Source organism: Thalassophryne amazonica, chromosome 3, assembly GCF_902500255.1.
Source record: "Thalassophryne amazonica chromosome 3, fThaAma1.1, whole genome shotgun sequence".
NCBI classification, from domain to species: domain Eukaryota; kingdom Metazoa; phylum Chordata; class Actinopteri; order Batrachoidiformes; family Batrachoididae; genus Thalassophryne; species Thalassophryne amazonica.
In genome coordinates this window covers 85,410,611-85,435,006 of record NC_047105.1, presented here as the reverse complement: position 1 = coordinate 85,435,006, position 24,396 = coordinate 85,410,611, and the positions used below count along the sequence as shown (strand labels likewise).

General features: G+C 43.8%; 1 protein-coding gene across 3 annotated transcripts in view; it reads left to right on the top strand.

The window, feature by feature from the left end:
• The first annotated feature begins 1,829 nt into the window (after positions 1-1,829).
• The window catches only part of LOC117507204 (eukaryotic translation initiation factor 4B-like), a 45,848-nt gene continuing 23,281 nt past the window's right edge, over positions 1,830-24,396 (top strand). For all 3 annotated transcript variants that reach the window (XM_034167018.1, XM_034167019.1, XM_034167017.1), the window contains exons 1-3: positions 1,830-1,913; positions 6,641-6,781; positions 19,551-19,756. In XM_034167018.1, the coding sequence (XP_034022909.1) occupies positions 1,901-1,913; positions 6,641-6,781; positions 19,551-19,756 (360 nt within the window). In that variant the 5' untranslated portion in view covers positions 1,830-1,900. The remainder of the gene's footprint in view (positions 1,914-6,640; positions 6,782-19,550; positions 19,757-24,396) is intronic.

Genomic DNA, 24,396 nt, shown 5'->3' with positions numbered 1-24,396 from the left:
TGTTCTGAACATACAGGTGCTGTGGGCTGTGTGCTCATGTTCTCATGTTCTCCAGCTGACGCACTCAGTTTTTGGTTGTGTACAGGAGTGCACTGTTGCACAGACTTGCATGATGATGGCCTCGTTTGTTCTTTAATAACTGGTGTTTGTATGACACAAGTGCCATACAAACACCAGTTATTAAAGAACCAAAGAGGCCACTTAACTCACCCTTCACATGTAAACATGCATGACAAACTCAACAAAAGAGGTCCAGCCCACCTCCCCTGATGTCTCCCCAGCCCACCAAGAAGTCATCGACTACTTGCATGAACCCCTGTTGTGCATGGACAATGATCCACTCTCCTACTGGAAGGTCAACGAGGGCAGGTATCCACACCTGGCCAAGGTAGCCCAGTGATACCTGTGCATCCCTGCCACATCAGCTCCAGTGGAGAGGGTTTTCTCAGTGGCGGGGAAGATCTTCAGGCCTGAGAGGTGTTGCCTCAGTGACTCTGTCTTCCAAGCACTTATGTTGGTCAAGTGCAACTGGAAGGAGGTTAGGTGTGTGAAGAAGTGATGCTTAGGTTGTGAACCGGTTGAGTGAGACACTGTATTAGTGGTGACTGAAGACTGTATTATGATGGTGATTATGATCAAAGACTCCCTTGCTTACTAGATGTCAGTTGTGAACTGGTTGAGTGAGACACTCTGATTGTGTTAGTGATGACTGAAGACTGTATGTGATATGTATTATGTAGTAAACTCCCTAATGTTATATATCTGACATTTCATGTTATTGAAGACTGATCGTGATGGTGATAATGATTGAAGACTCCACGTTTAGTAGTTGTTTAAGTGTCCAATGTTATGTATCTGATGATATTGAAAACTAAATGTAAATATGGCTGACTTCTTGTACAGTGTACATATAGTTTACCTTATAAATAATGTTTCAAAATGAAAAATCTGTGTTAGCTTCTTCACATATTTCATCATTCACATATGCACATACATATTGCGAATAAAGTTGAATCAAAGTTTAATCAAATTTAATCAAGTTTAATCATTTAATCTAATCCAAACAAAATCAACTGAATCTAATCTACTCTAATCCAAAATGAAATGCCCTTTAATCTAATCTAATCTAATTAAATTTCATTTAATCACTTCAACTCTGCTAGTTAATCACTGAACTGTTCACAACTGTAAAATGACCTTTTGCTTACATAGACACTCGTCGATTCGAGGAAAGTGGGACCGGAGTAATTTTTGTGATTAAAAGCCCGACTGTTTATTTTTTTCACACCGTGCTCAGACACGGACCACAACCTGACATGCACCTGTTATATCAGACACCACAAAAAGCTGTGATTTTACACTTTTATGGTTTCATTCTTTCCTCTCATATTATTTTAATAGTTTTTGCAGTGTGCACACTGATTACAAATGGATCACATACGTTTGGCAGAAAGGTCAGTTTAAAGTGTGTTTACAGCACAGAGTCGGAAAAAGAGGAAATTGTACACCTTACCTTTGAATTGGAGGTGATGACTGTAGAAAAAAAAGCTTGTTGAGGGACAGATTAATCCAGAATAAAGCATAATCCAGCGACGGAGAACTTTAAAACTGTCACACACGTTGACACGGAGTTACAGAGCTGCAGAACCATAAATCAGGCTTTAAATTAATTAAATAAATCATCACAATTTGTAAATTTAATATCTTAACCATTTCCACTGCTAATTGTCAAGCCACCCCACCATCCATCTTACAGACCTGCATATACTGTATATATATAAACTTATTTTTTTTCAAATAACTTTATTTATATATCGATGGTTTATGTCCGGTGCCAACGTCACTAATAATAAACTGCTGACGTTTTCATCCGGGTACTAGTAGGAACTCACTCTTCAACATGGCGGCGTCAGGTGAGGTTTATGTGTGTGAATGATCCGTCTCGGTTTGGGGACATTTCTGAGGCTTTTAGCGTCAACATAACCAAACTTGTGCAGTTTAGAAAGTGTTAACATTTCGTCATGTTCGTTCGCGTTGTTGTCCCGCGCATGTTTGCCGCTTTTGTCGGTTGTTTTGGGCCCAGTAAATACCAAACTGCTGCAGGAAGCTACACACTGAGTACTTGAACGTGTTTGTTCTCTGTCTGACAACATCTGGTGGTTTTAGTGGGAAGGCGCCAAGCGGACAGTGCGTGTGACATGCTGTGAAAACGTTTCTAAGTGCGTGCTGTGCTGGCACACGCGGCATGTTTGCGGCCGGGCGCACGCGCGTTGTGAGCGGAGCAAGGGCACGGCCGGGGAGGAGGAGGAGGTGCGGACTGGGGGCGGAGGAGCCTCCACACGTGTGGAGACTCATGTCGGGCTCCGCTCCTCTTCCCGAGCCGCCCCCTGCTCCGCTGATGACGCAGTTGGATGGCGGCACGGCGCTAGGCCCGAGAACCGAGCCAGCTAAGCAGGCTGCTCCCTCCGTCAGCAGTCCTGTGCTGACTAAGCCCGCATAAGCAGAAAGACAATAGGGACTTAACGGAGCTAGCGGGGACGGTTAGCTTAGCAGCGATCCGCCTGCTGCTCACAGCTGTTATGCTACTGTAGCATTAGCAGCAGTCCACGCAGCTCTTATGTGCTACATAATTCAGTGTTATGATGTCGTGTTCTTGGGTACAATGTGGTCAAGGTCTCTTTTGCTCCGTTATTTGGCAACAGTAAGTTTACATCATGCACTGAGCAGACGTCAAATGTTATGTCTGATTTTCTGTAAACAGTCAGTTGGGATTTCCACAAAAAGTCCAAAACAACCCTGATCTCGTCTATGGCTATAATATGGGAATGGGTGTGTGGAGCCCCAATGGCAGCTGTAAATTTACTATTCAAGCAGACCATCGGGAAAGTTCTGCAAAGAGAATAATGCTTATTTATTCCCTCTCACATGCAAGCAGGCAGGTTTCTGCTTTGAACACGTCACAGTTACTGTACTGCACTCTTTCAGCTGATCAGGAAGTGGGGACTAAGCTTTTCAAAAGTGCTGAAAGTGACAGTTGGACAGGCAGACCACTCCCATTGTGGATCACTAGTAAAATAGCACCCCACACCCCCTGGCACTAACACATTAGTCCATGGGCCTGCCACAGCCACAGTTCACCTAACCAAAGGAAGCAAAACAATACTCCTGCCTCACTATACCATGGTGTTCACAAAAATGTACCTTCCCTGAGAGTGTGTCTATACCAAGGCTGGTAAGGGTAACTTAAAGATTGCAGAAGTGAAATGTCACAATTTTAAATTGCTTTAATCATGTTGAAAATAGTGGCGGTCCGATCTAATCCAATATCGGTATCTTGTCGGATATTGACTTTATTCATGTATTGGATATCTGAGGGATAGGACTGAGCCAGGCCCTTGCCTCTTTGACAAATGAACACATGAATGGTGTGGTAGAGAAGCTTGAATCTTCGACTGGACTGGAGCTTCTCTACTATGGAAACCACCTGGACAACTGAGAGACTACACAGAAACATTAATGGTGTGTCTACTTTGCTTCTGAATCACCAGGGTTGCAAGTATAAAAATCCATCCATTTTCTACACACCCACTTACTCCAATCAAGGGTCACAGGAGGCTGGAGCCTATCTCTGCAGACATGGGGTGAGATGCAGGGTACACAATGGACAGGACACCAGTCTATCGCAGGGCTTCATATAGACAGACATCAATAACTGCACATATGGCTATGCACAGTTTTTTTTTGTTTTTGTTTTGTTTTTTAACACCAATCCACTTAACCTACATGTCTTTGGAAGTGGGAGGAAGCCAGAGCTCCCAGAGGGGAACCACGTGAACATGGGGAGAACATGCATACTCCACACAGAAAGGCCACAGGTGGGAATCAATCCCATAACCTTCTTCCTGTGAGGCAGGAAGTAATCACAGAACCTTTTTTGCTGTGACGTAGCAGTGCTAACCACAAAGCTTTCTGTACTGTAACTTGCTGTGGATTTTCTCGTCCAACATGAGGTTTTTTTTTTTTTTTGTTTCTGTTCTTCCTCATTGCCACAGCCGTTTGTTTTTAATTACTGTCCAGTGTTTACCACTTTGAAATATGGTATGTACAAATGAACTAATAATATAAACATACAAGAAAAAAATTCCCAGCAGCCACTGGTTTTTTTTTTTTTTTTTTTTTTTTTGGTAAGTGTGAACATGGCACCTGCAGTGCATTGTAACGTCATTGCCCATTTTGTATTCTACACGCTTTTGCAACCAGTACAATGGACTTCACTGATCATTACTGTCTATTTTTTATAGCAGAAATAAGTGTCATGAAAAATGCTGTAAAACTTTGTATTTTGTGATTTTTGAAGCGCATCAGAGCTTTGGAGTGCCGCTCATCTGAAGCCCTGATACCAGTGTGTAGTCAATTTCCTCTGTATGTGCCATGGTGGTTGTTCTTCACCCACAGCACAGATGCCCATGTGCACAAGCAGATAAACACACATGCACACCTCACTGTGACCATTATGATCCATTTTTTGTGGGGGACTGGATGGACATGTAGCACTTCTAGCTTGTGAAATAGCAGGTGGGGGTCTAGCTTGGGTGGAGTGGGGGAACTGTTGTGACTTGGCTTCCCCAAGGTACAACACCCAAATTAAATTTAAAGCCTGTTTCCTGCATTTTAATTCAACCTGAGTTGAGTTGTGCACCGCTTTCTGCATGCAGCAGCATTAATCAGTCAGCCGTTGTTTATTTAAGACCATTCCCATATTTTATCACACGTCTATATTGACGCCTAAGTCACGTTTGACTTAGGCCATTATTTTAGGAAGGTGACAATATTAAATGTCAAATGCATATACAGTGCATTGTCACTTTTTCCACATTTTATGTTATAGCCTTATTCCAAAATGGATGAAATTCATTTTTTCCTCAAAATTCTGCACACAATATCCTATAATGACAGTGATTTTTTTTTTCTTTTTTAGTTTTTTGAAAATTTATTAAAAAATATAAGAAATCACATGTACATAAGTATTTGCAGCCTTTGCCATGGAGCTCAAATTGAGCTCAAGTGCATTTCTGCTGCTTTGAAGGTCCCAATAAGCACAGTGGCCTCCATCATCCATAAATGGAAGAAGTTCAGATTCACTTGGACTCCTCCTAGAGCTGGCCCCTAGAGCAACTTCTAACACTTTCACGTTCACCCATTCTCACACACATCAATGTTGGAGTGGTGCCATTAATCGAGTAATCGGATAAAAAGTACGTTTGCGTTTTTAAACATCAACAGTCCAGGGCTCTTCCTAAGCAATGGCACAGTGTCGCTGCGCCATCACACAGATTGTCAAATTTAGTGTATTCCTTTCTGTTTTCCTGGATAATTATTTGTTTTCACAGCTTTACAATTTTTGAATCTTTACCGGTGTCGGGAGCTCAGCCAAAGTTGGGCCAATGACATTTTGCTGAAATGGCAATGGGATGCGGCTTTTTGTTTTTCCCAACTTGTAAAATTTGACCATTTTTAGTTTTTTAAGGTTGGTGTACTGGGTACCTGCATTAATTTTTTTTCATCCCTTTTTCTCTGTGATTAAGCAGATGCATTTCAGCTGGAGGTTGAACATGCAAGCCTCGTAGTTACTTTTTTATTTTATTTAAGTTACCGTGTTTATTAAGCATTGTGTGTTGCCAAAAAGCAAAATTAAAAAGTGAAACATTCAGTGTGAGACTGAGCAAAACACAGAAGAAAGAGTGGACTTCCAGAGACTGTTTCATTGTGGCTGGGGACGGAGCTGTGACTTGCCCGGGGTGAGGGGAGTGTTGAGCCCCCTCACACCGAGCAGAGAGAGACAGCAGCCAGCCGCCGGGTGAATAGTCACTCCCCACGTAGAGCAGAGAGGAGCCAGCGGACGAAAGTGTTGTTTTGTTTTTTTTTAAACAGACAATCACACTGCTTCGCTTTAAATGCGCAATAAGTCTATTTTCTATGATCCGCGTGGACCCTCTTCCTCCTAAAAGGCTTTGTTTTACTGTGTGTTGCGTTGGAAAGCTGTAGCTTTTGTGCTAAATTGATTAGCACTTACACGGCTTATGTGCATTCTCCTGTTTGTTTGTTTTTTTCTGGGGACATTACAGCACCACACACAGGCCTGGCATATGTACTACAATGTTAAGCGGGGCATCGAGATACAGAACATTTTTCGAACATTTTTTGTAATCAAATTATTCAAGTTACTCGACCAATTGTTTCAGCCCTAGTGCCATGCAAGATGTCCAGGTGCAAATTGGCGGTATAGGACCTTCCTCACTGAAATGATGGGGCTGGTCATAAGTCTGAGATGAGTACACTCTTTTGCCTCTCTCTACCCACAGTTCCCTGTTCGGTTAGGGCATGAACTTATGAACTGATGGTCACAGACCTGCTTCTCTGACCTTTAGCCCACCACTACTGCAAAACCAGTCACACCTATTACAAAACAGATGATGAACAAGTGAAATGTAATGCTCTTTCTTTGATTGTTGTTGTTTTTTTTTAAACTCTTTCATTTATGGATGTAATGTCTGTTTTGCATTATGAAACAATGGTGACAGTATTAATATGTCATGGCTTTGCCTTAATTAGTTTTGTGTCCTATTAATTTTCCTTTAAGCTAAGAAGAAGAACAAGAAGGGGAAAACCCTTACTCTGACTGACTTCCTGGCAGAGGATAGTGGAGGCAGCACTGTGCCTCCCAGCTACCCTACCAAGACCACAAGCTGGGCTGATGAAACTGATGACCTGGATGGAGATGGTGAGCATGCATTAAAAAACCTAAACTAAAATCTTTGATTAAAAAAAAAACAATGTAGGAAAAACTCAGTGCTTCATCATTATGTGGCTTACTATTTGACAAAGTGGAAAGCGCTTCTTATGTTTAAGTGTAATTTTAATGGGGAAATCCAATAAACCAATGCAGTACTTATTACTCAAGTGTTTTTCTTGTGATTGCATTACTGTATGCAGAATCTAGCAATTTAACAAATCATTTGAATTAATCATTTTAGATATTTTGCTGTAAACATGATGTCAAATCCTGTAACTGATCGGTTACAATTACATTACATTTGGCAGACGCTTTTATCCAAAGCGACTTACAATCGAGGACATAATCATAGCATATAACACTTGCAAATACAGTGCACAGGAAATATACAGAACAATAGGTGCAAATGCCAAATGGGGTTAGTTGTTTTTTTTTTTTTTTTTTTTTTAAGTACATTAACACAGGGTTAAGTAGAGTAGACACACATACACACACGCCCACAAACCCAACACATAACATGCCTTAGAGTCTACCCCGGGTCTGGGCCAGCTCAAGCATCAGTGCAGTAAATAGTCACGTAAAAGGAGAGTCTTTACTTGCTTCTTGAAGGTTGAGAGAGATGATTCTAGTCTTGTTGCTTCTGGAAGTTTGTTCCACCACTGAGGGACAGTGACAGAACAGTTTTGACTGGGATCGCTTAGAGCGAGCAGGGGGCACGGCTAGACGGTTTGTGTTGGAGGAGCGCAGATCTCTGGCAGGAACATACGGCCTTAGTATGTCCTTCAGATAAGCTGGGGCCGTTCCTGAGGTGGTTTTGTAGGCAAGGGTTAGGGCCTTGTGCTTGATCCAGGCAGCCACCGGTAGCCAGTGCAACTCAATAAATAGAGGAGTAACATGGGCCCTTTTGGGTTGAGTAAACACCAAACGCGCCGGCGCGTTCTGGACCATCTGCAGTGGTTTTATTGCACAAGCAGGTAGACCTGCCAGGAGGGAGTTGCAATAATCCAGACAGGAGATAACCATGGCCTGAACCAGTAGTTGCGCTGCATGTTGGGTCAGGTAGGGTCTGATTTTCTGTACGTTGTACAGCACAAATCGACAGGCTCGGGCAACAGATGCAATATGGTTGAACAATGCCAGCTGGTCATCGATCATGCCGCCAAGGTTTTTAGCGACATTGTTTGGGGCCACAGTGGCAGATACCATCTTGAGGTTGATGTTGTGACAGATTGTCTCTTTAGCTGGGATCACTAGGAGCTCTGTCTTCGACAGGTTCAACTGTAGGTGGTGTTCCTTCATCCATGTTGACAGGTCAGAGAGGCAGGCTGAGATGCGTGCTGAAACTGTGGAGTCATCTGGTTGGAACGACAGATACATCTGGGTATCGTCAGCATAGCAGTGATAGGAGAACCCATGTGATCGAATGACATGTCCCAGGGAGGTGGTGTACATTGCAAACAGAAGGGGCCCCAGCACAGATCCTTGGGGTACACCTGTGGTAAGGGTGTGAGTTGAAGACAATTTTCCTTGCCATGACACATTGAAGGAGCATCCAGAGAGGTACGAATTGAACCAGGAGTGGACAGCACCAGTGATTCCCATGGTTGTGAGTATCCTAAGGAGTATCTTGTGGTTGATTGTGTCAGAGGCTGCTGATAGGTTTAGTAGGATGAGGACAGAAGATAGTCCTTCCATTCTTGCAGTCCTCAGAGCTTCAGTTACTGACAATAAAGCAGTTTCAGTTGAGTGTCCACTTCTGAAGCCGGATTATTTTGGGTCCAGTAGTCCGTTCTGATTTAGGAAGTTGGTAACCTGTTTTGCAACTGCCCTTTCCAGGGTTTTAGATAGAAAGGGAAGCAGTGAGACAGGGCGGTAGTTTTCAACCTGTGCTGAGTTGAGTATAGGCTTTTTTTATTAGCGGTGTTACCCTTGCTTGTTTGAAAGCAGAGGGGACAGTGCCAGAGGACAGTGAGGAATTCGTGATGGATGTAATCACTGGGACCACTGTTGGAGCAACGTCTTGAAGCAGGTTTGTAGGCACTGGGTCCAGGAGGCAGGTAGTGGGACAGCTCTCAGTGATGAGTTTAGAGACATCGCCTTCAGAGAGTGGAATAAATTCACAGTGTTGCAGCAGTGGGTGTGGTTTCCTGAGGTGAGTATTCAGAGGAGGAGGGAGGGTCGCAGAATTGCTTGCTGATGTTTGCTACCTTTTCAGTGAAAAAGGTTGCAAAGTTGTCTGGGTTGAGATCTGTGGCAGCAGGAGGGGGAGGAGGGTTGAGCAATGATTTAAAGGTAGAAAACAATTTACGTGAGTCTGTAGTGTTGCTGATCTTGTCGTTATAGTAGGCCATCTTGGCAGTTGTTACCGAGGTGGCGAAGGAGGCTAGTAGAGATTGTAGATTTTCTAGGTCAGATGGGTTGCAGGTTTTATGCCACTTCCTTTCCGCCGCTCTGAGGGTAGTACGTAGGGCGCGAATGGTTTCAGTCAGCCATGGTCGGGGTTGGGAAGATCGTGCAGGTTTAGTGGCTAGAGGGCACAGGTTGTCCAGGCAGGAGTTCAGTGTGGAGTTGATCGACTCAGTAGCAGTATCCACACCTAGTGAGGAGAATGTGCTGGGCGGAGGCAAGGCAGAGGCGACCACTGATGCAAAGCGAGTAGGTGACAGTTTGCGTAGATTACATCAGTATGTGACCACAGGAGGAGGGCTGACTGGTAGCTCAGGTAGGCAGATTGTGAAATGAATGGGGAAAAAAATGGTCTGACACGTGCAGTGGTGTGATCTTAATGTCATTCGCTTGACAGTTCTTAGTCAGGATCAGGTCGAGTTGGTTTCCATTTTTGTGAGTCGGAGAGCAGCTGGCTAGTTGAATGTCAAATGAGTTCATCAGGGCCTTAAAGTCCGAGGCATATGACTTGTCTAGGTGTATGTTGAAATCACAGAGGACGAGTAGACGACAGTCCAGGTCTGGAATGGAGGAGATTAGTGTGTCCAGTTCATCAACAAAGTCACCTAGTGGTCCTGGGGGACGGTAGACCACAACTACAGACACCTTGATTGGAGCCGTCACCTTGATGGCATGGTATTCGAAGGAGCTGTAGTTATTGTTGGGTAGCAGGGGAGCATAGTTCCATTGATTGTGGATTAGGATCCCCGTTCCTCCTCCTCGTTGTATTAGACGCGGGGTGTGTGAGAAGGAGTGGGTAGAGGACAGTACTGCTGGGGTAGCTGTGTTTTCAGGCTTCAACCAGGTTTCTGTTAATGCCAGCAGGTCTACAGAGAGGCTACTGGCATAGGCTGAGATGAAGTCAGCTTTGTTGACAGCAGATTGGCAGTTCCAGAGTACAACAGTGAAGGAGCTGGTTGCAGTGGTGTTGGGTTGCAGTGGCCGGTGATTGGACAAGTTTCTGTGTTGGTAGGTCTGGTAGAAAGGCTTGCGTCTCTTGTAAATTACAAGGATTCTCATGATGGAGTTGGCACAGGTGCAGAGCTGGATGAATGGACGGCTGAAATGAGGAAAGCCTCAGGCTGCAGGGCTGGATAGATGAAGTTAGGCCTCAGGCTGCAGAGCTGGGTGGATGAAGTTAGGCCTCAGGCTGCAGAGCTGGGTGGATGAAGTTAGGCCTCAGGCTGCAGAGCTGGGTGGATGAAGTTAGGCCTCAGGCTGCAGAGCTGGGTGGATGAAGTTAGGCCTCAGGCTGCAGAACTGGGTGGATGAAGTTAGGCCTCAGGCTGCAGAACTGGGTGGATGAAGTTAGGCCTCAGGCTGCAGAACTGGGTGGATGAAGTTAGGCCTCAGACTGCAGAGCTGGGTGGATGGGGGTAGGTTCAACATGGTTCAGTTGTGTAATACTGCTGCTAAGCTGGTTACCTGCAGGTGCTTTTTGGTGTATAAAATGCCAGGCTGCAGTTTACTGAGTTCCATATGCTAACTGTACAAGTTACTGAAGGGTTTCTCAATTCTTAAATGGTTTGCTCACTTGCTTGTGCAAATATAGGAAACCCATTTCACCAATGAAATGGTGATTTATCAGCTTGCGGTGCAGCTGCAGTCTGGTGTTAAATGTAATAATGGTGTTCACAATGTTAACATCTCAATTTTAAGGCATTTGTGATCCGTGACACCGAGAGCTCAAATGAAAATTTGTCGTCAATCGATGCAGATCAATTGAAATCTGAAATTTGAGGGGTTTTTTTTTTAAGGTTGGTGGACTGGATCCCTACGTGATTATTTTTATTTTATCCCTGTTTCTCTGCAATTCAGCAGATGCGTTTCAGCAGGAGGTTGAACATGCAAGCCTCGCAGTTACTATTTTTTTTTTTTTTTTTTTTTTAAGTTACCATGTTTGTGAAGCATTGTGTTGCCCAGAAAAAGCGAAACACTTAGTGCGAGTCTTAACAGCAACCAGCTTCGACTATGGGTACCCGGCCGTAGGGTCAATAGTCACTCACCACGTCGAGCAGACCGTGTGTTTTTTAATAATAGACAAACACACTGCTTCACTTTAAATAAGTTCAGAGTTCTCACCTGCTTTTTGTGATCTGTGCGTCTGAACATCACCACAGCTTCTCCACGTCAGGGTTCTTTTTTTTAACTCATGTATGCGTAATTTTTGCTCAGTTCATTCATATATTCTCATTTTTTAAATATGTTTTAAAGATATTTGACTGTTTATTTCATCTCATGATCTCATAAATTCAGTATACGATGCGCACATGGTGTGAACAGGACGGTAACGGCAGAATCACACCGGGAGAGAAAGTTCAGAGAGAAGTAAAGGCAGCTCCACGTTTTGGTTTTGTTTTTTTAACATGTTCACTCGGGTTAAAATCCTCTTTCTGCTCCGCGCTCGGTGTCTTACGTGCACTGATGGTTCTCAGATTGTAACGTGTCGTGCCTCCATTCAGGAATCTCCTTCCCTCGCCCACCCCCTCCCTCGCAGTCTGCAGTCTCTTGACTCAACGTGGACACACACAGACACATACACCGACAGCTCCTTCGGTAAACTCCGCATTTTAGACGGCTTTGAAGAAGACGGCCAATGTTTTAATCGGCCGTCTTATCCAAACGACAGGACGGATTGCTCCTCATCCTCCATGTTATTGTCCTGCCTTAATACGAGAGCGAAACAGAGTGAGTGAGGCTGCAGCACAATGACGTCAGATTCTGAGTCGTTTTATGCTTTGTGGATAAAATAGATAGTTCACGGTAATCGCGATTGGCAAATATTGTAATAATTGTAACTGCCCTAACTATAGACATACTTTTACAGCTAGGAACTGTTTTATCAAGTTCTAAAAACATTAAAAATAGTTACCTTAAGCTGTTCAAAATACATTCCATATGGAGCAGGAAAGAGAGGGGGGAAAAAAGCGTCCAGATGAAACAGTCCTCTGTGATTCCAGAAGCGATTAGAGGTGTTTTCAGCATCCAAGGGTTGGCAGAAAATGATTAATCTGCTCCAAAATAATTATTTTATACACAGCGCACAGAGCAAGTGGAATTGTGTGCGCAAGAGGGCAGCTGCTCCAAAAACATCCTCTCAGGTCCTGCACAGCTGCCAGGCGCACGAATAATGGGCTTTTAGCAGACTCGTAAGCACCACGCAAATGCCTCTGTCGTCGCAGTAACTCATACACAAACTGCACCATGCTGTTGTTGCTAAATTTTGAACTTTTTGAAATTAGTGCCACACTCAGAGAGGAGCCTTGTTAACTGAAGTTAATGCCTCTCAGAGCCACGAAACTCCCACGATAGTTGAAGAAACCCTCTCGTAACAAAGAAAACGTGCTACGTGGCTCATTATTCATCCTTCATTATTCGGTGGGACCCAGGCTTTGCCACCACGAGTTGGAAATGGCCCTCAGACCTCAGAGCACGCGCCGGACAGAAAGTTTGGAGGAGGTCAGTAAGGTATTGAGGGGCCATTCCATTTAGAGCTTTAGAAACAAACAATAACATCTTAAAATCAGTTCTAAAATTAACAGGAAGTCAGTGTAAAGATGCAAGAATTGGGGTTATGTGCTCATGCTTCCAGGGCCCTGATAAAAGTCACGCTGCAGCGTTCTGGGCTAACTGCAGATGGGAAAGAGCTCTTTGGCTGATGCCGAAATAAATGCATTACAGTAGCCCAGATGACTTGAAATAAGAGAGTGCACATCTTGTTCAAAAAGGTTAAAAGATAAAAACGGTTTTGTCTTTGATAAAAGACAGAGATGATAAAAGCATGATTTCAGAACACCATTAATTTGTTTGTCAAGTTTAAAATCGCTGTCTGGTGACTTTGGGACGTACAAACTCCTTGAGGTGCCAAGTCGACTGCTGCTTTTGGACATCTTAACATCGGAACAGATATAGCTGTCGTAAATCATAAATGGTGTGCAATATTTGCACATCTTGACTGCATCATTCCAACTCTGTTTTGATGGTGTACAGAGACAAAATGACAAACATTGTCACATCACAACTTCTTACAGACATAACTGTACGAGGGCTGTCTGTAAAGTATAGGTCCTTTTTATTTTTTTCAAAAACTATATGGATTTCATTCATATGTTTTTACGTCAGACATGCTTGAACCCTCGTGCGCATGCGTGAGTTTTTCCATGCCTGTCGGTGACGTCATTCGCCTGTGAGCACTCCTTGTGGGAGGAGTCGTCCAGCCCCTCGTCGGAATTCCTTTGTCTGAGAAGTTGCTGAGAGACTGGCGCTTTGTTTGATCAAAATTTTTTCTAAACCTGTGAGACACATCGAAGTGGACATGGTTCGAAAAATTAAGCTGGTTTTCAGTGAAAATTTTAACAGCTGATGAGAGATTTTGAGGCGATTCTGTCGCTTTAAGGACTTTTCACGGTGCGAGACGTCGTGCAGCGCTCTCAGGCACCATCATCAGCCTGTTTCAAGCTTAAAACCTCCACATTTCAGGCTCTATTGATCCAGGACGTCGTGAGAGAACAGAGACGTTTCAGAAGAAGTCAGTTTCAGCATTTTATCCAGATATTCCACTGTTAAAGGAGATTTTTTTAATGAAAGACGTGCGGACCGGTCCGCGCGTCGGGACAGGAAAAACACCTCCGTGTTGATAACCATTTGTTAAAATCCAGTTGGCTTTTGATGGCTTTCAGTGGAGTGAGTATATGAGAAATTGTTTATCAGCTGGAGATGTTCCAACTTGTCCTCAAGGCTTCCAACAGAGGTGTTTTTCCTGTGACGGAGCATCGCGGCGGCTGCGAGCCGACGCTGCAATCCGTCCGCACGTCTTTCATTAAAAAAATCTCCTTTAACAGTGGAATATCCGGATAAAATGCTGAAACCGACTTCTTCTGAAACTTCTCTGTTCTCTCACGACGTCCTGGATCAACAGAGCCTGAAATGTGGAGGTTTTAAGCTTGAAACAGGCTGATGACGCTGCCTGAGAGCGCTGCGCGACGTCTCGCACCGTGAAAAGTCCTTAAAGCGACAGAATCACCTCAAAATCTCTCATCAGCTGTTAAAATTTTCACTGAAGACCAGCTTAATTTTTCGAACCATGTCCACTTCGATGTGTCTCACAGGTTTAGAAAAAATTTTGATCAAACAAAGCGCCAGTCTCTCAGCAACTTCTCAGACAAAGGAATTCCGACGAGGGGCTGGACGACTCCTCCCACAAGGAGTGCTCACAGGCGAATGACGTCACCGACAGGCGTGGAAAAACTCACGCATGCGCACGAGGGTTCAAGCATGTCTGACGTAAAAACATATGAATGAAATCCATATAGTTTTAGAAAAAAATAAAAAGGACCTATACTTTACAGACAGACCTCGTATAAACCACATTTTTTTAAAATACTGAAACCTCATTTGAGTCCATGATGTCATCTTACTTGATAGTGAGTTGATATTTTCATAGGAAGGAATGCTGGTTTGAAAATGTTTTTTTTTTTTTTTTTTGGCCTCATAGGTATGAGGAGCGATTGAGAAGTTTTGAGCCCGACCTAGAAAAAGTAGGGTGTGGTTCTTCGTCTGTTTACGCTCTGAGATATGGCAGTGGTAGGTCCATGACCTATACGGGATCTAGGCGCTCCCGCCATCACGAGCCTCCCAGCTGACTGGGTTATAGCAGTGTGTAGATGGGACTCATTAGCCCTGTTAAGGCGGTCCACCTAGGGGAAGGAAAACCCTGATGTTAAACCCCCAGCCTGGGTTACTGCCCCCGTGCCTCCGAGGAAGGTTCTTTAGCCAGAGGCTAGGAGAAGGTCACTCTGATGTAAAACCTACAGCCTGGTGGTCGCCACAGCCGTCTCAACTTGTCTGTGCCACTGTGGAGTGCCAGCTTGCCCAAAGAGTGTAATTGGTGTGCGCGAGCTGATCCCCACTTTAAGCAATGAGCGCAGGCAGGAAGGAAAGCCCTGCAGCAATGGGAAGAGGCGAAAACAGCAGGTGCATGATGGCACTGGGAGCTGCAGTCTCGATCCTGCATGCAGGCGGCTCAGGAGCTATGGTCGTTTGATTGCTGACCCGAGACAACATCATCATCCGGCAGGGCCCTGGGTGACCAAGCAGCCCTGTTTAGGGATAGCCCTGCTTGCTCCACATGGAGACAGACCTAGAAAAGGTGGTCTAAACATGGCTTGTCTCACTAGACCCGGTTGGCTCACCGCTGCCAACGGGCATCACTACACGCGGTGCGAAAAGAAAAACCTGAAAATCGCGTGCTGGAATGTACGCACAATGATGGACTCAGACAATAGTGATCGTCCTCGAAGACGCTCAGCCTTAGTCGCCAAAGAGCTAGCAAGGCTTGACATAGACATTGCTGCACTCAGCGAGGTGCGCTTTGCAGACCAAGGGTCACTCACCGAGGAAGGTACAGGCTACACGCTGTTCTGGTCAGGGAAGGCTAAAGAAGATCGTCGACTCTCAGGGGTCGGGTTCATGATTAAGAGCGCCATAGCACATAGGTTACACAGTTTGCCAGTTAGACATTCTGACCGACTCATGTCACTCAGGCTCCCCATCATCAAGGATTTTGCCACTATTGTTAGTGTGTATGCCCCAACCATGCAGGCCGACATCGGAGTTAAGTAGGCTTTCTGTAGCGATCTGCATAACCTTCTACAGCGCATCGACACCCAGGACAAGCTCCTCATCATGGGAGATTTCAACGCCAGAGTGGGCCGCGACTCTGATGTATGGAAGGACGTGCTAGGGAAACATGGCATAGGCAACTGTAACGACAATGGCCGCCTGCTGCTGGAGTTCTGCTCTGCTCTGACTTGACGATCACCAACAGCCTGTTCCAACAGAAAGAGAGATTCAAAGCAACCTGGAGACACCCACGCTCCAAACACTGGCACGTTCTGGACTACGTTCTGACGCGACAGTGTGATAGAAGAGACGTACTACATACCAGGGTGATGCCTAGCGCAGATTGCTATACAGATCATTGCTTGGTCCGTTCCAAGATTGCTTTCACTTTCAAGCCCCCTCCTAAGAAGAAAGGCCCACAGTTTAAGAAGCTACAAGTCCACAAGCTGCAAGACAGACACAAAAATGGAGTTCCAGGCCAAACTAGAGGAGAGACTGGGTGGAGAAGAAAGCCTACCTGACGACCCTGAACAACAGTGGATAAGATTAAAGACCATCCTTCAGGAGATGGCAGCAGAAGTAGTGGGCTTCTCAGCCAGGAAAAATAAAGACTGGTTTGATGAGTCTGATGCACAGATCCAGGAACTACTAGAAAAGAAACGTGCATGCCACAAGACTCTTAGCTAAACCTGATGACTACTCTGTCAAGACAGCTTACAGAAATGCCTGCTCCACACTGCAAAGCCATCTCCGCATACTACAGAACGACTGGTGGCTAGCTTTTGCGGAGAAGACACAACAACATGCCGATGCTGGAGACATGCGCTCCTTTTATGAAGCCCTTAAGACCATCCATGGGCCAACACATCAAGTGCAAGCACCCCTGCACTCCTCAGATGGCTCCACCCTTCTGACGGACAAGGAAACCATTATGCAGCATTGGTCAGAACACTTTGAAAACCTCTTCAGTGACAAGCGCACTGTGCAAGAGTCATCAATCGAGAAGATTCCCCACGTGGAGGTGAAATGGGAACTTGATGACCCCCAACACTTGAAGAGATCCGAAAGGCCACCACGCAGGTGAATACAGGGAAGTCTCCTGGCATAGATGGCATCCCAGCAGAGGTGTACCAAAATGGAGGTGAGGCAGTCCTCGACAAGCTTCAGATTCTCTTCTCCAGTTGCTGGGAAAAGGAAATGGTTCCACATGACCTTCGGGATGCGGTCATTGTCTCCCTGTACAAGAACAAGGGCGACAAGTCCGACTGTTCTAATTACCGGGGCATCACTCTCCTCTCAATAGCAGGTAAGATTTTGGCTCGAGTGCTGCTCAACAGGCTTACCCCTACCATAGCGCATGAAAATACTCCCGAGAGTCAGTGCGGATTTCGGGCCAACAGGGGAACCACCGACATGATCTTCGTCCTGAGACAGATCCAGGAGAAGTGCAGAGAACAGAACATGGCCCTTTATGCAGCCTTCATAGACCTAACCAAGGCTTTTGACACGGTCAGTCGTGAGGGTTTGTGGAAGATTCTTGCACGCCTTGGCTGCCCTCCAAAGCTCCTCACCATCATCCGCCAGCTGCATGAAGGCCAGATGGGACAAGTGAAGTACAACGAGACTCTGTCCGGCAGCTTCCCCATCTCAAATGGCGTCTAACAAGGTTGCATCCTTGCGCCCACTCTGTTTTCCATCTTCTTCAGCATGATGCTTCGTGAGGCCAAAGAAGACTTGACAGACGGCATCTATATCCGCTTCAGAACCGACGGAAGTCTGTTTAACTTGCAGCGCCTTCTGTCCCACACTAAGATCACAGAACAGCTAATCATGGAGCTGCTCTTCGCAGATGACTGTGCCCTCGTCGCCCATACGGAGCAAGCCTTGCAGCATATTGTCAACTGTCTTGCTGAAGCAGCAAGAGCCTTCGGCCTCACCATCAGCCTGAGAAAGACAGAAGTGCTATATCAACCGGTCCCCCATACAGCATATACTCCACCCCAAATCAACATCGAGGGTACCAGCCTGAATGCAGTAGCGCACTTCACGTATCTCGGTAGTGTTATCTCAAACGATGCATCTGTTGCCAAGGACCTAGACAGTTGCCTTGCCAAGGCCAGCAGTTCTTTTGGTCGACTCTCAAAGAAAGTCTGGCAGAATCATGCACTGCGCCTTTCCACAAAAGTGCAGGTCTACAGAGCCATTGTGGTCCCTACCCTCCTGTATGGAGCTGAAACCTGGGTTCTGTATCACCAGCAGATCAGATTACTGGAACGCTTTCATCAGCGTTGTCTCCGAAACATCTTCGGGATCAAGTGGCAGGACTACGTCTCAAATGAGGACATCCTTACCAGAGCCAAATTGCCCAGCATGGAGTCTATTATACTCAAACAACAGCTTCCTTGGGCAGGCCACGTAGCCAGGATGGATGATACACGCATGCCGAAATTAATTCTCTTTGGCGAGCTCAAGGAAGGGAGACGAAACCAAGGGGCCCCCAAAAAGCGCTATAACGACCAGCTGAAGAAACAGCTCTCCCTTGCAGGCATTCAGCATCAGTCATGGCAGCATCTAGCTACAGATAGATTCAGCTGGCGTTCCAGCATCAAATCTGCCAGCCTGAAGTTTGAGGCAGAAAGAAGTGAGGTCTCACGCCAGAAGCGTCAAAGACAGAGCGGGCAGCAGCACAAGCCCAGCCTACTCAAGTGTTCATTTGCCCTAAGTGTAACAAGTCTTGTGCATCCTGCATCGGACTTTTCAGCCACCAGAGGGCATGTAGAAAATAAACTTAAAAAAAAAAAAAAAGACCTTCCCACTATCCTCGCAAGCGAAGAAACTGCCAACAACAACATTCTGAGAAACCAACATTTCTCAACATCGCACCCAGTGAGTCAAAACTTAACTCATTCTCACAAACTTTCTCAGAATGCAAACGATGGAGAGCCACTCCTTACTTTTTCGGAATCAGGCTAAAAATTTCTCAGTCAGCCCTCATAGATGCCATCAGGATCTAATATCCAATTTTCCACCCAAATGAACCCTTTCCTGCTTGACCATTAAGGGCCCCGAAAAATTCCATTTTGGTGGTTTGGACCTACTGTAAGTCAAGTTTTCTTCACATTATAAATCATTCAGTATACTAATTTCTGCATTAAAATGGTGTCATCGTAGGATACTTTCAAAACCACATTCCTTGCATATAAAGAGAGGCTAGTTTGGTCTGGTGGGGGACTTTTTTTGCACATTTTCTAAATTAAAAACTGCATAACCAAGCAAATGTATGCTTAAAATGGACAAAAAGTACAGATGGGAAAACCGTGGGGGGACAAAGGTATTATATTCTACAATTTTAGAGAAATGGGCCTTCAACATTGTCATGAAAATAGGTGTCTGCTCCAAAACACTGCTACAGTCCCTTCTGGTACTAAACCTTTGCCAAGTCTTGATGAGGATCCATGTTGGATCTGCTGTGGTGACCTTGAGGAAAAAAAAAGAAAAGCGAGAAGCCGAAAGAACACGTACACAGAATGTGATGAAGCTGCAGTCTTTTTCTTTTGTTTTTAAACCTATTGTTCAGCAGTTAAACATTTTGTAATGAATATTCATGAGCCCCCGTGCATATACTATCAAAAGTTTTCTTAAACAAATTTTTGATTTATATGTGTATATACTTTCCCCCCTCATCATTTAGTCTCGACTTCATGGCACACAGAGGAGGATTCGTATCGGGCGCCACCCATTGACCGCTCCATCCTGCCGACAGCACCACGCTCAGCCCGAGAACCCAACATCAACCGGTCTCGTCTGCCACGGAGCCCCCCTTACACAGCCTTTTTGGGCAACTTGCCCTATGATGTCACAGAGGACTCCATCAAAGACTTCTTCCGCGGCTTGGCAGTAGGTGTAGCAAGCATAGTCACACATGCAGCATGAAGCAGATATTTGTTAATGTATTTCTTGGTGGCCAGAGTTATTGCAGCTCTTTCTTTTTTTGCTAGCTGCTGCAGCCAAATTGTCAGATTCTTTCCAGTGGTCTACACCCTGCTGAGATCCTGGCCTCAGTGTCTGTTGTGTCCACAGAGCAGAATCTTGAAAATCTTTCTCATATTTTTGAAAATCATGAGAAAAGACACGTGTCTGCCTTGTGCTTTTTGTCCTGAATTTGTTGAGGCCCGATGCTGTAAAATGTCCTGTTTACGTCCTCATTTTGATATAGTTTGTGTTGAAACAAAGTTTTGGAGCCACACATAAACAGTTATGTGCTCTGGAATATTATCTTTTGAAGTGAATTGGTAAAAGGTGAACGTTGTCAAAAATACTGTCCACAAAAACATTTTCTTGGATATCTCCACAAGCAGTGGGGCTGAAGAGGCCGTGTGAAGTTTATAATCAACTACTATATCATTTGTAGTCAAATAGTATGAGTGATGTTATGTCATGAACTGACATAAAAAACAAAAACACACTTTCCATGATATCACCACATGTAGTAGGGTTGGAGAGGTCATCCAATGCTTATATTGATCAGCTAATCACTTTTTTTGATTCATCGCAATGCAGATGTGGCCTGTTCTGAATCAATTCAAAAATGGCAATCAGTTTTATAAATGTTAATTGTGGGTGTAAAAATGTGGCTGCTGGCCACCCTTAACAAGCACTTTTCATGTTCCTTATGTAAACCTGTGTTTCTACTAGCGATGGGTATTGATAACATTTTATCCAGAATGCATTGCGTTGTCAATACTTAAATTGTTTATTTTTTGTTTGGCTAAAAAACAATCAACACGCTTCAGCAACAATGCAGCAACTATTTGTACTCGGCAGTGCCTGGCTGATTGCATTATCGCCAACTCTGGAACACGTAGAACTTGGAAACATCGAAGGGAACAACAACTTTTGTTTACATACAAATCTGTGTGAAACCGGAACACTGCCAAACAGCAGAATAATATTCTACATGGCTGCTGTGTGCCAACATAGAAATAAAATCAATGGGCTACAGTTGTGTTTCAGGGTTTTTATTTATTACTACTTTGTTTGTGCTTATTCAGTCTTATTTAGACATATTTGATGAGGGTTTTTTAAAGATATGTTGGCGCTAGCTTTCTGAATACACTGCGGGTTAGGAAATATGTTGGTTGGCTGACCTTAAAAAAAAATTTAGGCAGGGACAAATGGCACGCCCCCTATGGCGGTATGTAAGTCCCTATAGTAGGGAGAATTTTGCCTCTGTACACCACCATATGTGCCATTGATACATCTTTGATAAAATGTTTCCTACCATGAATTTGTCAACATGCTTATTTTACACCTTTTCATAGTTAATGGGCTCATTGGTGTGGCAAGGATAATTGAAAATTGTGTGGAATCATTTATAACAGGAATAAGTAATGGTTGGCTGCTCAACATTGGCAAGTAAACTGTGCTGTGGAAGTAGTACTCCATGCCCCTCTCTTGCCCGACGTGGCAAGTTAATTTTCAGTTTTACCTTTGGGGGGAAAAATGGAAACTTTTTTTTGAATACTCATTTCATAAGCTTTCTAAAAATGAATAGTTTACCAAATGTCCAAAAAAGGTTTTACTGAAATTGCACAAGGAATCTGACTATTGAGGAGACAGATATATCATTGTCAAAGTCTGCAGTCAAGAATTGCCTTCATGAAAATGCAGATTAATACCAGGGGGCGACCAGCTGGTAATATTCAAATGCAAGAAGGCTACAATAACTTGTACCTTAATGATTGGAAGAAAAGAGGTAATATTACAAACATTTACATCCTATGACTTGAGCAAGAACCTCTTACATGTCTTCTATCAGAGAATCTTGGCTATAGCATGGCTTTTTATATGCTGTGCTCTGCTGGGTTGACAGCATCTGCATAGATGATTAAAAACAGATTCAGCAAGCTGATCAAGAAAGCTGGCTATATGATCAGCATTAATCTGGACTCACTTGAAGCCATTCTCAATGAGAATGAGGACCAAGTTGAAGAGTGTTGTGCTTTTTGAAAGCCATTCTTTACACACTGTCTTTAGTACTCTTAGAAGCTCTTTTAGTCATAGGATCATGATGCCTCTTGTTACTGAACGTTTTAGGTCTTAATTTTTTTTAATCAGCAATTTCAGTTTTGTTTTTTCTTTGCTGTAGTTAATGCTTTTATTGTATTTAATGTTTTTATTGTGTTGTATGCATGAATTGTATGGTGGCATTTAAGTTTCCCCTTGGTCTAATCTAAATTGTCACTGTATAAATAGTTCGGTACTCAACTGTTTGTAGCTTTAGTTTAGAATCCACATATTTCTGAATACACAGTTTACACCCCATATGGTGTCTGGCACACATAAACCTTCTCTGGCAACAACCGTGGAATTCCTGGCATCCTGGACAAAAATTGCTAGTACACTTTATGCACACTTCAGATTGTTTAGGGGTATTGTCACTTTTATTTCTTATTTATTTATATATAAGGGCTCTGATGTAATGCAGAAACATATCTTTGTAGCTACTAATAGTATGCAGAAGAGCAGGATTACTTAAAGGACATATCTCACTCCAGTCAACACTGTCTTTTAAAAATGATATACCAGAATATAAATCATTTCCTCCATGTCTTTAACTTGTGCAGACCCTGATATAGCTGATAATGGTAAAATATGCCAGAGAGCATCAGAAAAATACTAGACAGATTCACAGCCATTCTTATCCATAATCTTTACATAACATTTGGAACAGCGTTTTAGCTCTGAAGGTCACTCGCCTGCCTCCAATAAGTTTCATGCTTGGTCATATGCCAGTAAGTCATTCCAGATTGTTCAAAAACTAAAATAAGTACAAAGTATTAGTATATACGTACATAGGTATGTAGTATATAAGTACATACCCTGAGAGGTGCATCCTGCTGAGCTCTCCTGCGCTTCCACACAACAACCAGGTAGAGTCACTCTTGCTGTGGTTCCATATGGCTCCCTTTGCAAACAGTCGTTATCGCCTTTCAAAACCTCCAAAATATACAAACGCATGACAGTCGGTAAAGAGCCGATCGTCTTTGATCTGGTAAGGTAGCGCCATTAAATGGCTCGGGCTGGTCCAGTGTCCTTGTCACGGCTCTCCTGTTAAGATTGCAGCAGCAGTCACTTTCTCTGTCTTTGTGTCACACGTATAAGCACACAGATAAAATTCTTCTTTCTCCACAATGTGTGGTCTGGTGTCCATGTTACGATTTCCTGCAGAGCTTGGGAAAGAGCAATTTCATTTCTGCAACTGGCAAAAAAAAAAACCTCCCATTCCATGCTTTTGGGAGAGGCGACATGCTTAGTTCTGCAGGCCACCCAGATTAATTTAAAGGAATAGATCCAAGTGTTTTCTGAAGCCTATAGTGTATGAAATGTTAGAATTGTCTTTTGATTACCAGCAGCTCCATTTTTCTTCTCAAAGCCCAGGAAAGTAAATGTCCAAATTTGGTGTATAAAGACTTAATAAATACCATGTCTACTTATTCTTTTCCAGTGGTTTTAAAAGGACTGAGACCATGTACTTATAAGTCTGAATACTACTCTGAAGAAATATTACATTGAAAAATAATTCTGTGCCTTGGCATTCAAATCATGGATTCACATTTTTACATTATCAATTTGATCAAAATTCTTCTTTTATGGAGACGTTTTGGTTTTTTACCCATGTGGGTTAAAATACAGTGACAACATGCCATGGCACACAGGGAAACTGTTTCCCAGCTTTCAGTTTAAGGGTCAAATGGTACTACTACACTGCATATGCTTTGTGTGACTTTTTTTTTTGCCATGTTGTTACCATGTTGTATCAGTATCACTGTTTATCATTAAACTGCTTAAAAAAATAACTAAATTGTTTGGAAAAGCATAAGCTCCTCCATAGTTTTTCAGTAGAATTCTTTTATTGCCATGTCAACACACAGTTGATAGTTAATTGCCTCAGTGCAACTCCTAAGACACATACAACACACTCACCTGTACATTTAAATACCACACCACTGCATGTGCTGTTACTTACAGTGGTGTGCACATGTGTAGCAGAGGTGGTGGTCAAGTGGATTGCGCGCTTGGTTTCAATGTGGAAGGCTTCTGATTAAGCTCCACCCCTGCCACATTTCTCCATGTAATGTGGAGTTGTGTCAGGAAGGGCATTCAGCGTAAAGATTGTGCCAAATCAACATGTAGATCACCTCGGATTTGCTGTGACAACCTGGGAGCAGCTGAAGGGACTTGCTATGTTACAACCTTATTCCAAAATGGAGTAAATTCATTTTTTTTTCCCCTCAAAATTCTACTCACAACACCCCGTCATGACAACATGAAAAGTTTTTTGTTTGCAAATGTATTAAAAATAAAAGAACTGAGAAATCACGTGTTCATAAATAGGGTTGGGTATCAAGAACCAGTTCTTTTTGGGTATTGTTAAGAAATTATTCGATCCACCGACATCGATAGCCTTTTTGGCTATGGACCAGTCACACAGCACTTGACAAAGGGCAACGAAGCCCCAACGAAACAAGAAATCT